At 36.9% G+C, this 14551-nt stretch overlaps 1 protein-coding gene across 2 annotated transcripts in view; it reads right to left on the bottom strand.

The window, feature by feature from the left end:
- Positions 1-14551, bottom strand: part of TOX3 (TOX high mobility group box family member 3) — a 77596-nt gene that overhangs the window by 14715 nt on the left and 48330 nt on the right. The window contains exons 2-3 of one of the 2 annotated variants that reach the window (XM_027466974.3): positions 10749-10814; positions 6546-6800 (exon numbers count right to left, since the gene is read on the bottom strand). In XM_027466974.3, the coding sequence (XP_027322775.1) occupies positions 6546-6800; positions 10749-10814 (321 nt within the window). The remainder of the gene's footprint in view (positions 1-6545; positions 6801-10748; positions 10815-14551) is intronic. The other variant, XM_027466976.3, reaches the window with a different exon arrangement.

The following is a 14551-nucleotide window of genomic DNA, read 5'->3' as shown; positions in this document are numbered from 1 at the left end:
TATTTCCACGTGGAAGTCCCTCTTAGCTGGGTAGGTTAATAACCTGCTTCCATTACTTTTCCCCCCAGCATCCGTAGCACCTGCTATTCAAACAGGTGTCTTTGGGAACGGCTGCCGCTGTTTCCTACGGACAGGTCCTTTCTCGTGGTTACTCGGACAGGAAATAGTTTACACAGACCAACAGACGATGAATAAAGATTCGGTTAAGGATTTTGTTCTGCTTTGAATTACCAACTTCTGAAATGAACGCGAGAATCCGTTTCCTTCTCCAACCATGGCAGCTCATTAACAGATGGCCTATTGTCTCCGTATCGATGAGAAAGGAGGAAAGAGCACGTCTCACAGAAAAGTGACTATATTATCTACTCTAAGCATTACAATGTCACCGAGGACATAAGAATCTACACACTATTAAAAACTCTATTATTCAGTATATCATTAGGCTGTGCTGTCTTCATATCCCATGGAAGTTGTAGCAGTTTCTGTACAGAAACAACTGCTGCCTACGGCCTCCGGGGCTGCAGCCCATTGTCCACCTCCCCCGGGGCCCTGTGAAGTGGGCATACATGCTCTCTGAACGGTGACTAAAAATGCACAGCTATGTCATTAGACGCAAAATATTTAACCACATATAAATTTTAATAAATAAATTAATTAATAAAAATCTCTGTAAAGACTTGAAAGCTCAATCAGTGATGCCCATAGCCCAGATCTGCAGGCAGAAGACAGAGGGACACACTTCCTGCCTGGTAACAGGCACCGGAGTTACAAAATCCCAAATGAGCCCTAACAACCTAATTTCATGAAGCATGAGCCACCATTTGAAAGATTCTGTATATGACCAAATGTCACCTATCTGAGCCATGAGAACATCATTTAATTTATGATTACCTAGTTTTGAGATTATTTTTTCCTGGTACCACAAATTATTAAACATCCACAAAGTCCAATGCAAACCAGATTTATGATGTTAATCTGGAACTTAAGTTCAGTAGCCCACCTTTCTCAAAGGACAAACACAGATGAGAAAACTGAAGATAATTCCTAGTAAGAATAGCTGCTATTCCTATAAATGAATAATTTTAACCTCCCAGAATCAGTTGTATGTTTTGGATTAGGGATGACAATAAACACGTTCATAACAATAACAAGCGCTTGTTTTAAAAGACTGTTCCAGGCCTTAAACACATTAATGACCCATGAAACAACTGCTTCATCTGCAACACATTAAACAATGTTGTTATAATGTTGTATTAATTGAAAACCAACTGCAGTCTCTCTAAATATAAGATTACAGACTGGATATTAGAAGAGAGATTTACAAACTAGTTTGTTTGTAATAGGAAAATTAAACATATAAATTAAAGCCATGAAGGTGAGTAGTGAAATAATTATCTGGAAAGCAATTTTTAATCTTCTGTTAATCTGTTCCTTGAAAAGTTAAATTAATAATCTGGGAATAAACTCTGTAAGATTTTGACCTTTACATAAAAGGTACCACTATTTTGAAACATTAATAATATCTCTGTTTTATGCAGCCTTTAATAAGCTGAAATTTGCAACTTGGATCTTTAAAGCCACATCATTGCGCTGTTTACTTAAAAAGTCTTCTTGAAATAAAAGCAATAGCCACCATCATGCCTTTAGTTTGAGCACAGCGCCACTCTTAAGTAGTAATGTAATTAAAGATGAGCTTATTCCACTATGAATTAGCCTTATCTGTGCAGAATCCTGAATGCCCTGAAAGCATTGCAACAATTATAAAATATAAACAGGCTCAAATCTTCATCAAATAGGAAACACATTTTCTCCAGCAGCATAAGGAATATAGGGAGCAATACATGTAAAATTATCAGTCTGTTTTTGTAACATCTGTACTTTTTGAATAAAAGAGAAAAATCAGACTGAAAAGAGACAATTATTTTACTGTCTGTTTCTTAGATACCAGAAAGAGAATTTTGAAATTCATCAAAGCTAACCTTCTGTTATGTACAACAGGCTAAGCTGAAAAGAATGTTAACAAGTTCAATTTTCATTCAATCAGCACTACTGCTCTCTGAAATGTTTCATTGCAGGAAAGAAATAAAAATAATCTATATGGTAATTATGAGGATGAATCCCCCAGTAACTTTCAGCTACATGAAAGGTCAGTTCTATTCAAGATATTTTATCAGTCCCCTGCACATACTCCTGTCCTGTCATTTTAAATCTGAACAGCATTTTATTTTCCCATTTACAGCTACCTGCAGAATTAAGTACTTAAGCCAAATAAGAAAAAAAAAAAAAAAAAAAAGAAAAAAAAAAAGAAATGTTGAATGCTGGCAAAGGCTATAATAGCATGGAGATAAATCGTTCAGCTGCTCTCTCTCAAGCCTCTGGGGCTGCAGATTTTTCTTCTCCTGGTGCACTGTGGGTATTCAAAACTTGTTCAACATGATTTCATTTCATTTCAGGCACTGCCTGAGAAAACTAAATTACAGAATCAATCATACAGAAGGTCAGAGTGAGACTTCATTACAAGTATTGCATGCTTGCATGAATATCTTTCATTTATGACTGACCCAATATGTCACAATAGCTGTCTAGTAAAAATAATCCACTTTCTGAAATTGATGTACTACTGATGTCAATGCTACTCAGCAGGCTGGGCAGATTATAGAGAGGTGTTAAAAAAAAGGAACCCTCAGGAGCACAAGTTGTAGTTATATAGAATTGCCACAGTTTGCAGATTAAAATAATTTTTCTATGGTCAGCTCAACAGAAAACAGAGCATTAATATAAAATACTGGGGGTTGATTTTTAATGAGGATATTCCTGTTGATTTCTATTTACTTATATTCAAGCATTTACAAGAATAATATTTGCATCATTTAAATCCGTATGTTCTTTGGAGTCAAACGTACATCAGCACTTCACTTTTCAGTGATTTTTTTTGAATATAAGGATTTTTTTGTATGTTATTAAAATATGAAAACGAATCTACCTTCCTCCATTTTCCACCTTTCTTTTTCTTGCTGTTGTCTGTTTTTAAACGTAAAAAAAAATGATGTTAAGTAAGATAAATGTGTTGTGTTTGTTGCCAATAATAATGAAGTTAATCAGCATTGTGACAAATTGACATTCCTTCCACAGTGTAATTCAGCATGCCTGGATCCAGCTTCTCTGTGTCCAGAACTGCCTTGTTCTTAACAGTATGAGCAATTGTTAATTCATCAATACAAGCTTTTAATAATTGCTAGGACACATTTTTATACAGTGAATAAATATCTTCCTTGCACTGTGAATGAATTTTTCAATATAACAATGCACAAAGAATATGTTAAAAAAGAATTATTTTTTTTTTTGTCTGTCTTCCTGTGGGAAATATGTGAGATACTTGCAGAAGTATTATGAAGTAGCTAGCCAACTCCATACCCTAAGGGAGACATAGGAAAACCTTGACATAACCTATTTTTAACCATGCCTCTGGTGATTCTGCATTCAAGTTTATAGGTGAACATGTCAGGTAGTACATAGCAAAAAGCCAAAGACACACAGTATTAATCATAATTCTGTCCGAGCCCATTTTATTTTTTCAACATTTGTGATTTAAAATCTCATGACATTTCTTCAAGGTGAAATTCTTCTACTGGACTTTTCAACAGGGTAGGACTACATTTATCTAAATTAAATATGGCTTACAGTAAAGCTCTCTAATGCTTCACAAGATAACCAATAAACTCAATGCAGTTCATATTAAAAAAAAAAAAATTAAGTTTGTATTCAGCTAAAGAAGCTTTAGTGATTAGCAATACATTATTAATACAGCCTTTAAATAAGACTATCCTAGTATCGCTGGATAAGAACATTGTTCTATAAGTGTATACGAACATCATAATTATTTTACAGCCTCATCTTTAGTTCTTTCTGATATAGTAAATTCAATTGACCATGAAATGAAATTTCATAGTCAAAATGCCTCCTTTACATTTTTTTTATTGCTGCAATAAAGTTTTTATAGCTCCAAGGCAAGGTAATTCATGAAATGTCTAATTTAAAGATGAATTCTAATATTATTAATAAATATTTACCAGTCTAATAAAGTGCACATTTTTCACCTAAAATATGATGTACTGTTTTCATTTTCTATTTTTAAAATACAGATTAATGGCTGGAAAATTTGAGAACTAAGGAGCATTATATGAGTTCAGGGGAAACCTATGCATGGACCCTCTGTTAGTATTTTTAAAGTTCCTGATGTCACCCAGCATTTATGAGCAGAGGAGAAAAAGATCACTGACTAAAATGCAGTGGTAGGGGTCACTCCATCTCACAGTACAAAACAAATCTAGCAGTTGTCAGGAAGTGTCTGACACATGAACCTCCCCGCGTGGCTCCTCTGTATCAAATCCCCCCATTCCTCATCAATTCTCTTTGACAAAACTGCACACAAGTCCCAAACCCACAGCTTTGAATTGGCAGTCACCCTCGAAAATATCACTGGATTATTGGGATATGAAGGCAGGAGCATCTTCCCTTTGACCGATATGGGAAGAAATCCTTAACATTGCAGTTAATGTAAACCTTGACTTAATGAAAGAATGGCATTCAGTGAAAATATGCAAAATGACAAGGCAACTCGAGGTCAGGTTACAAACCACTTGGTAACACTGGGGGGACTCTCTCACATGTAACACAAGACTGATCCAGCTTATGGTATTTATTACATATTTCTGAACAAGTTCCTTTGCATTCAGCACACATGCACTCCACTGCTTTAGTTTTCAGGCAATACATTCCCGACTCTAAAGTTTTATTATTTTTTTTTCTGTGTTTGGCACTCAGTACGTCACCCAACATGGCCAGGGCATACAAAAGCCCATGCATAACGAGATCTGAAAAGAAGTATCATATCCTTCAAGGCTTGTTTCAGGCAGTCCCTGCTTTGTGCCTGTGGAGTTACTGAACTCTGTACCTCCTAAAGAGTGAGCAGTTTGTGTTTATTTCTGTATTAGGGCTAGCTACTCTGCATTACCTCAGATGAAACATTAAACTTTGTGATGGAGCCAGAAGCCTGGAAAAATCCTGAGAAATTTGCCGTGTGTTGATTTGTAATTCTTTAATTAATTGTCACTCACCAGAATAATAAAAAGGAAGGAAAAAAAAAAAAAAAAGTACATGAAATTATAATAACATAGTGGGCTTTACTATAGTCCAGCAGTAAATTTGTATTTTCACTTCAACAAGTTTAGCAAAAGGTCTATGAAACAGCTGATCAGAATAACTAAAGCTGATATAACTGTTGAAGCTAAACATCCACCCTGGCTTTAATATGCAATACAGAAACTAATTCTAATGGCAACCACTGAGTTTAAAATGCTAAGTATGATAAAGTGACACAGCTACATCTCACGCTTGGGAGTAGGAATGTTACTGCACGAACCTTAGAGAAACTCACACAAGAAGATTCTCCAAAGGTGGGGAGACCCTCCAAAGCTGAAAGGGAAATGCACCAAGAAAGTGGAAACTGCCCCCATATATTCTCCCACCACAATCGCAGACACAGTGTGAACAGATTCTGGAGATGACTTAATACAGCCTTGGTTTTTAGTGCTCTAATTGCCAGGAACTATCACTGAAACTGGCCTAGTAGCCCCATCCCTCATCTCTTCCCCACAGTCAGATCATTCCTCCCCTTTCTGGAGGGCTCCAAAATGTCACAGGAACACAGAAGTGAGGCTCAACCTGCCACAGTCTCGGGTCAACAGGAGCACTGGACAAGTCTTTTTATGGCCCTGTATTTCTGAGTATATGTCCAGTTAATTCATCCCCACCACTCTGTTAGTAGTTAAAAAATAATAATAATTATAAAGATCTAGCCCATGAAGTATAAAGAAAACAGAAATATATATGTATATTACTGCTGGTATAAGGTGTCTGGATCCCCTTCTGAACTACTTTCAATAATGTGCTTTCAGAATATCCTGCAGGCCGTCAAGTGTGGGTCCTATACGTGAAATGTGGTCAAACAATTCCTCCTAAATGCCATAGTTCACCCTGGCCAACACCATGGTGCTTCAACTCATGCTGCCCATTATCACAACAATTTCTTGAAATCTAACACCAGTCAGGATTCACGTGATGCCAATGACATGGGCTTCCAACTCTGTTCCCAAAATTAAAATTCTATGTTTATAAAGCCTGACTGCTTTTTTACAAGAGATCTGTTTACACACAGTATAGCATTGCACTGTACATTAACAACCATGTTTATCTTCCTAAATCCACCAATATTAAACCCTTAAACATTTGCCAACTGCCTTAGGGAACTAAATAATAACATATCATTGTTCGCTGTGCAACACTGACAACATGTGTCATCACTCAAACAGAACATGGCTGCACATAATGCAGAACATTGGCAAATGCTTGGTCGGACCATAATACCAAGAAATGGCACACATCTTTGGAGAAGTCAATTAAAAGTGATACACGACACAAATCTACATTACTATGCTTTGACAAACGATCTTTTGCAACCAAAACACAAAAAGAACTGCACCTACCATATGCAATCCATTGTTGTGGATGATGCCATCTTGCTCCACAAGATTTCGGGATATCGTAATAGAGGGAAGATCCAAGCTCTGTGGGGGAAACTGAGGCGTAAATTCATTTCCTTGTGCAGGCAGCTGGTCGCCAAGGCCCTGAAAGGGCAGCAGTATATCTGCCATCCCTAGTGCAGGGTCTGATTCCGGTGGGGGCGTAATGGGTGGGATTTCAAACTCCTCATCCCCAAGGCTCGGTGTGTGGAACGTCTGCTAAAAAAGGACAGGACAACATGCACCACGTTAGGGCACACTGTTCTCCAAAGCCATCTTTGGACCTGCCATCCAAATCTTGCTTTGTTCTCAAATGCAAACTCTATATATTAATAAAAAAAAAAGTTTCATATACTAAAGGAGTTTGTATACTGATACATACTGATTAAAGATTTAAGTCTCATTATCATATGGCTTTAATGGAGTATCAGTATTAACAGTTTTTTAATGCGTACTTAATTAGCAACATCTGTCTTTGTTGTTAGTCTGAATATCAGCTACATTGGATTTGGCTGTATAACAAATTACCACTTTATTGATATGTTAGTAAAATAGCACAAACAGCTTATATTACTCTCATGCTTCATAAAATACTGACAATTTTGTAGCACACACACAACATTAATTCAGCACTGACCATTTCACATCTTTTGTTTCCTTTTTATCCACTAATAAACATGAAATACTGTCATTCTGGTCTTTATTTCTTTTCTTTTCCACCCCCAAAGTACAACACATCCTTCTATATAGGCGTTATAATTTGGAGAAGAGAAATGTACAAAGGAGTGTGGATGATTACAGCAGCTTCCAGTGCTTTTTAAAGCCAGCCAGCTTTGTTTGAACAGTAGGTTTGTTACGAACTAAACACCTGTTAAGATGCCTTGAGCAAAACATTTACTGCCAGTTATCTTCAGGGTCTGTGCGTGTTTGTACGTGTGCATGTGTCTGTCAGAGAAGATCTTTATTCAAGTAGAGTCTGTATCTGGCTTCAACACTGCCGATATTTATTTGGGAAACAAATGAGCTGTGCTGATTCAAATTTCTTGTGAGTCAAATTAACTTTCATATATTATTTCGGCTCCACTGCTACTTAATAATAGAAATCCAGTGCTTGAAATTAGGCCATTTTAAATGTACCCAAATCAGGACAGTCTTGATCAAGTCAGGCAGTTGGCAATCCCAAAATAGGCACTCTGTCTTGTTCTGGACATGCAACACTGCTCTGGGATTTGTTTGTTTGCATTAGTTCAGGATCCTAGTTGAGAGCAGGGGAAATTGTTTTATATATTATTTACATTGTTTGAAAGAGTGACTTAATGCCAGTTAATTTAAAAATGATATGTTCAGTGAAAGATCTCATTAACTGCTGCAAATTGTCATCCTTCAAACTGTTAATGATGATACAAATTAATAACCGCTTGAGAAAAGATGGAAACTGAAACACAAGTAAAACCTTTGCTTGCATATAGAACCTGTCAGCTGTCATTATTGGTCTCACACCAGAAATGATGAGGTCCCAGACTGCTGCAGTCTGCACTACTGTCAGTCTGCCGAGACACGAGGTGCAATACTGTAACTTAATTCTGGACCTGAAAGCTGGGCCAGTGACAGGGAGCCATTTGACTTCCCCTCTGCTATATCACAAAAGGTGTAAATTTTGATTCCTGTGTATCCCTTAGTTCACAAACACAAAGGATGGATTGGCCACGAGAAGTGGTTGGCTAATGAACATAACCCTATGGCTGCATTTGCAGTTATTTTGGCACTAATGTGGTCTAGTAACAGATGCAACTGTAATTTGTGACTCATTTGCTACCCCATTACTGCTTAATGAAATCTAACATATCACATTAACAATACGGATAAACACTCATTCTTGATATGTGGCATTTGGCTGTTTTCATTACCACTGTAATTAACACTTGAAATATTATTTCAATAAATATTTAAGGTGCTTTAAAATGGGTCGTGGTAATCATGACATAGAGACAGAAAACATAAAGCAAATGTGTGGCTTCTTAGCCTGAATGTGCTCTAGGATTACACTCTTAAGGCATTATTTACAGGAATAAAATGGGCTTCTAGCTCAGCAGTGATCATGCCCAAAATCCTAGCAGGAAAGCTACATTCGTGTTAATGTAAAAACACTATAATTAAATACATTGTAATGCAGTAATTGCAAAGTTAGGTTCATGCTTTAATGCAAGCAATAACACTTAATGATATTTCTATTCCTTGTTCAAGCAAAGGGGGTCAGTGAAATCAGTATTATTACAGTGCGCTTCAACCTCTCTTTACTTGTGTTTATAAGATAGTAGTAATTAAAAGAATTGGATCTTCTTTCCTCATCTAACAATAAATCTAGGACATCTGTATAAATACATAACACAGTTACACGATAATACAATACTTTATTTAGAGAAGCCCCACTCATCTTAATAGTCATGGCTTTCTACAAATGGAAGAGCAAATTGATGTATAACGTAACATTTTTTAAATGTAGATTTAATTCTTACAATATAACTTTTCCAAGTGTGTATATATCTTTTTTAAAAACATATCAAGGGCCTAAGAATGAAGATGAAATAGATGTAATCTAAGAAGAAAGAAAGCCCCTTAGTGAAGTAGTCTTAAATCCAAATCACTGAGCTATTCAGCCTGCAGAAATGGTCTGAATAGTATGCAATTTGGGATTGCAGAAAGGTGCTGTTATGATCAAGAGATGGTCTAACATTTGTGGGATTTATCTTACCAATCATATTTTTTTTTTTAAGTTATTAACTTTTCTAATATTTATATCTTACATGTTTAAAAAAAAAAAAAAAAAAAAAAAAACTGTGTGCACAGTTAAATGCCATCTGTACTGAAATGTTCAAAACATTTGTTCCTTTTGATAAAAATGCAAATCTGGAGAACTGTTGTATCAACATATAACAGCCAATGTCTGACACGGTGAATTATCACAGCTGGAATTAAATTGTCTCTGAACAGCTGCTGGCAGCAGAGCTTTCATCAATGTTTGATTCAAATGTAGGAAAGAAATTCTACAGAAAGAAACATCATGTTGTCATTACAGATGGGGTTTGTGTTCATTATCACAAATAACACTGGAGCTAGTGCCAAACAATATTCCCTTATCTAAGCAGTCTTGCTGGGTAAAAAGAGATGGTGACCATTGTATAAATGATTCATAAAATATGACTCCTAATTCTAACCTTCGTATTTATTGTTACACCTTTCTACTTATTTTCTCCAAGATCATTTTTTTAAAAGTGCATAAGAATACCTCTGGCTGAATCACCACTTACAATATGTAAAGGCAAAGCTGCCCAGGTTTTACCCTTTTCTTATGTCTAGAAGATCATTTATGGCATACACCTGATATAAATATTGAGATCTTTTTCTTTATATTGCCACACACACTGCTAGGCAGTGCATCATGCATTTTCCATCCTTCCAACTCCCTTTGGAATAAAAGCTGTTGATTTTTAGTGACAAGCAAAAGGTGTTTCTAACTGGAGCTGGGGTCAATATTAGCATGTTGATAGTCTATTAACTGGCTGGAAAGAGGCACCACTGTAACAACATATACACAGATTGCAGCTGCCGTACCTTTATCCTGTTTCCCTTTGAAAAGCCAGTGCTCAAATCCATCACCTCTACAGCCCAGCCAGCCTCCACCAGCCCAACGCCCAGGTTTGCTCTTAATCCCGATCAGACATTTCCCTCTCCCAGCACACTTTAGGCAACAAAGTTGGCTTTGTTTTTCTAACTTATATGAGCATTAAGAACCCAAATCAAAATATTTGTATCTATAATAGAAATTAGCACATTAGCTGCTATTGACTATTACTAAGCTTGTTTTGAAAATGTACACCTACTGTGCCTTTTATTTGTTTCCTTCTGTTTATGACTTTTTTTTCATACATAAAGCAGATTTGTTTCTATTGACATGCTATGTAAGTAACAGCCTTATGGACAGCTAAATTGACTAGTAATGGAGAGCTGTCAGGTTATTTTCTTTCTCATTAAAGTCTTTATTTTGTGCTCCATAAAACACACAGAAATTCAGCACTTCACTCTTCATCCATTCCAAGTCTGTTAAATTATCAAAGCAAACAGCAGAATATGAGCATAGATAAAAAAAAAAAAAAGAAAAACATCTACCTCATTTGCAGCAAGAAATGCATTATTTGCCTCTGCCATGTTCATGTAGTTGTTATTGTTTCCAAACTGAAAGAAAAATAAATATTTGGATTTTAATGCATGCCACAATAAACTTTTCTTTACCCCATCACCAGCATAGAAAAGTTTAAGAAAAGCAAAACAGATAAGATGTGATTTTGCAGGTGTTCTTTGAAGTCAGAACATTATTATTTAACATTATTATTATTATATCTTCTGCATCCCCAGGTCTGTACATGGATGATCTCCAAGCACACCTTTTCAACTTTCTGTGTCACAAAGCCATCCCACAGGCCTAGGGATGTCTTTGGAAATTAAGTGCCCATTACAAATAGACCATTTCCCAGAAAAGGCATTTCAAATCTGCTACACTTCTCCTGACACACATAATTATATTTCTGCAGATGATCTTGATCTTGGGGACAGCTGTAGCTAGAAGTAGCTTTTGTATTACTGTTCCAAGCAGAGCTGGCTTAAAAGAGATGAAGGTAAGAAGGAGAAGAAAGAGCATCTGCAGCATTGCTTTTAAAATCCCATTCTTTCCATAAAATTAAAAAGCCAAACAATCCCCCTTTGTCTATCCTTCATTCCAGTTGAGCTCCCACCCCCACTGATCTTTAAGGCCAGAAGACTTTGCAGAGGATTTTTCACATCAGAGGAACAGCATCACACGGAGACTCTGAGATCTACCCGGGCTGGGTGACCGCTTGCTCCTGCTGGGGTGCAACTCCTCTCCCAAATGAGTGATCAGAAAGGATCCTCACAGATGCCATTAAGTCATCTCCTCCAAACACCCAAGTATGAACATTTGTGGATGTAGATAAGTACTTTTTCTTCTACAGACTGAGCACAGAAAGGAAGAGATTATCAGCATTTGGTTAATTGGTAGTTAGCGTGCCTTATTCCTTTAAACGGCACTTCCAAAGGCAAGCAGGTGCCTCGAGTCCTTGCTTCAAGGAACAGACACCATGCATGTCATGCAGCTACCATATAAGACACTAAATTAAATTTTTTGCATTTTCAAATTTCTAGTGTCAGGCACATTGCAAGAGCATCAAATGAGAGCAAATTGCTGCTGCTATAGTGCCCTACCGTGTTTTACTGCTGCTGAGCCACACTAAGCACTCTTCCCTAAGCTCCCATTTTTTACTTCTGTAAAGCAAACTTTTTCGGAGGTTTTTTATCTTGCCAGCCCTTGCCAGAGAAAACAATACCAATCACAAAAAATCACAAGTCCCCCCACCCAAACCAAACAAAAGACAACAACTAAGTACAACAGCAAACAGTACCAGCAGCAGCAGAAGCTCTGCAACAAGTACTTGATGATTGGTAACCATACACTTGCACAGATTGTTTTTCTTTCCAAGCAAGAAACCCTGTTGTGCTCCCAGAGCAGGTGAACCTGTCCTGAAAGGAAAACCACTTTGCTCCAGCTCAATTTGCTCTTGTAGTGCTTGATGCCTGACTGTTTTTAGCAGGGAAATGTTTCAGACCGTGACTCTCTCCAGTTCCTGCAGCATCCTGGAGCAGTGGGGGGCCAGAGAGCGATCCTTTCAACAGAGGTTCTTTCCCTGAAAACTCCAAAATCCATTTCACAAAATAAGACCAAAAGCCAAATGAATGAAAAAAGAGAAGTTGAGGAAACTGTAATGACAGAGGATGAAAAAAGGAACATGGACACAAAGAACTGGAGCCTCACGTCCCTTGCGAATATACTGTCTTTGAGTCCTGATCAACAAAACCGAAGAGATCAAGTTGTATCAAATTCCATACTTAATATATACTTAAAATGCTGATTCTTTCAACCTGTATCACACATTAAAGCAACAGAGGCCTTAAAACGATAAGTAGGCTGCCTCATAATTATTTAAACTGTTATCCTCAGCTACTGAAATAATGTCATCCACCTTTAAAAGCCCAGATGTCACCCATTTGGCGCAGAATTAAAAAAAAAAAAAAAAAGAAATTGCATATTGAAGTTACTGTCTTGGCATGGAAGGATGTGTGTGCGTGGATTTGGGGCACAAAGATATACTACGTCAGCTCAACAAGGAGGTTGACAGGATAGATTTTTTCATGTCAGACAGCGGCAAACTAAGAAGGATTTATATGACGGCACACCAATGGTTCCAGTAGAGCTGTTCTTTCTACAGTAACAAGAAATATATATTATTTTTTCAAATAATACCCAAATGCAAAGGCATAACCTGCACTAGCTCTAATACTGGATAAATAAGTTGGAACAAACCCAATCCATGAGCTTAGAGTCTTAGAGACTCCAGAACCTCAAAATGGGAATGCAGCTGATTTTTATTTATTTTTTATTTTTTTTACCTCAGAGGGTAAACTATAATGTTTTGATCTACATGTGTTCCTCACATCACAACTGCTGCTTGTTTGAATGCCAACCATTTTTTCCTTGTGACAGCATACTTTTCCATTTTATTAAGGCTGTGGAGGCAAATTATATAATGAGGAATGTCATAGCTAGAAGTTGCAACTATATGCCCTTAGATTCACTCTGTTATTGGAGTACAATATTTAGGACTCTATTGTATATGACTCAGGCACTGATGTCAGAACCTGGCACATTTAAGTTTTTGTTAGCGTGGGTCCCAACTAATATCGCTGAAATTTATTTTTTCTCTCTGAACTAGAAATCCATTTAAGGCACACAATAATTATCAGTGAGTATTGCTAAGATTAAACTTCCTTATTATCTAATGGTACCTATAACAACAAAAGAAAATAAAATGGTTATTATCTTAAGGACCTAAACAATTCAAAAAACAAATTAAGCTTAGAGTGAAATAAGAACTGGGTTAGAAATCCTCTTCTGAACAGTTAGTCTGCGAATGTAATTACTGAAGAAACTACAGCTAATCAGCTGTGAATTGTATCCATTAATTAGTATTTGCCCTGGAGAAATGAGAAAAATCAGTAACAATGTTAACACTGCAATGCACTGATGAGTACTGAAACACAGGGCCCTCAGCATTTAGTCAAGCAGGTGGCTCCAATGGTCCAAGTAATTTAAAAAGCTCTCACCTGAAGTGCGGAGCTGGAATTACAAAGCACCCCTTGCATATCTTTGTATCTATATAAGGCTATAATTAATGGCTTTTAATTTAGAAACACTTTGTGATCAGCTGGGAACAGTTATAAATCATTCTAAATAGAACAAGGGGTTCTTGTCTATTTTAGTAAAATAATTTGGGAAAGATGTTTTCTGTGAAATGACTCTTGTTACAATCAACACTTTTCTCCATTTATTTTCTGAAGGATCACTTGCCCAGACCCCTCATAAACATGACAGAGCATTCCGACACTTGACAGCGGACATCCAAATTAAAGGCTAGATCCCCCAATTAGGTCTGCCCAGGTACAGTCCTGTGGGGTCCCATCTCTTGTGTTTCCTTGGGACAGAACAAGATTAAGATGCAGTAGGTAGTCCAGCTATCTTTTAATTTCATGCTGGCTTTGTGATGTTTTGCAAATGAGTTAGCCATAGCTATGAGCAAGGTTTTGCATAAACTTTTGCATCTAAAGATCCTAGAGCACCCCAGGTCTGTAACTACAAAAGCAGACTTTTTTTTTTCCGTCATCCTCTGGTAACATATACCATCAACCCATTTATACAAAAGTAGCTTTGGCCTTTCAAGTAATATCTGCAACATCAACAAAAATGAGGCACTAAGAAACTACTCGTTTCCTTTGTTTCTAGGAATTCAACAGACTCCATCTTAAGTTTCAATAAACATATTAAACCTGAGTACCATAACTTT

Source organism: Anas platyrhynchos, chromosome 12 (assembly GCF_047663525.1).
Source record: "Anas platyrhynchos isolate ZD024472 breed Pekin duck chromosome 12, IASCAAS_PekinDuck_T2T, whole genome shotgun sequence".
Classification (NCBI taxonomy): domain Eukaryota; kingdom Metazoa; phylum Chordata; class Aves; order Anseriformes; family Anatidae; genus Anas; species Anas platyrhynchos.
The sequence above is the reverse complement of the archived record's forward strand: the minus strand, read 5'-3'. Positions and strand labels throughout refer to the sequence as shown.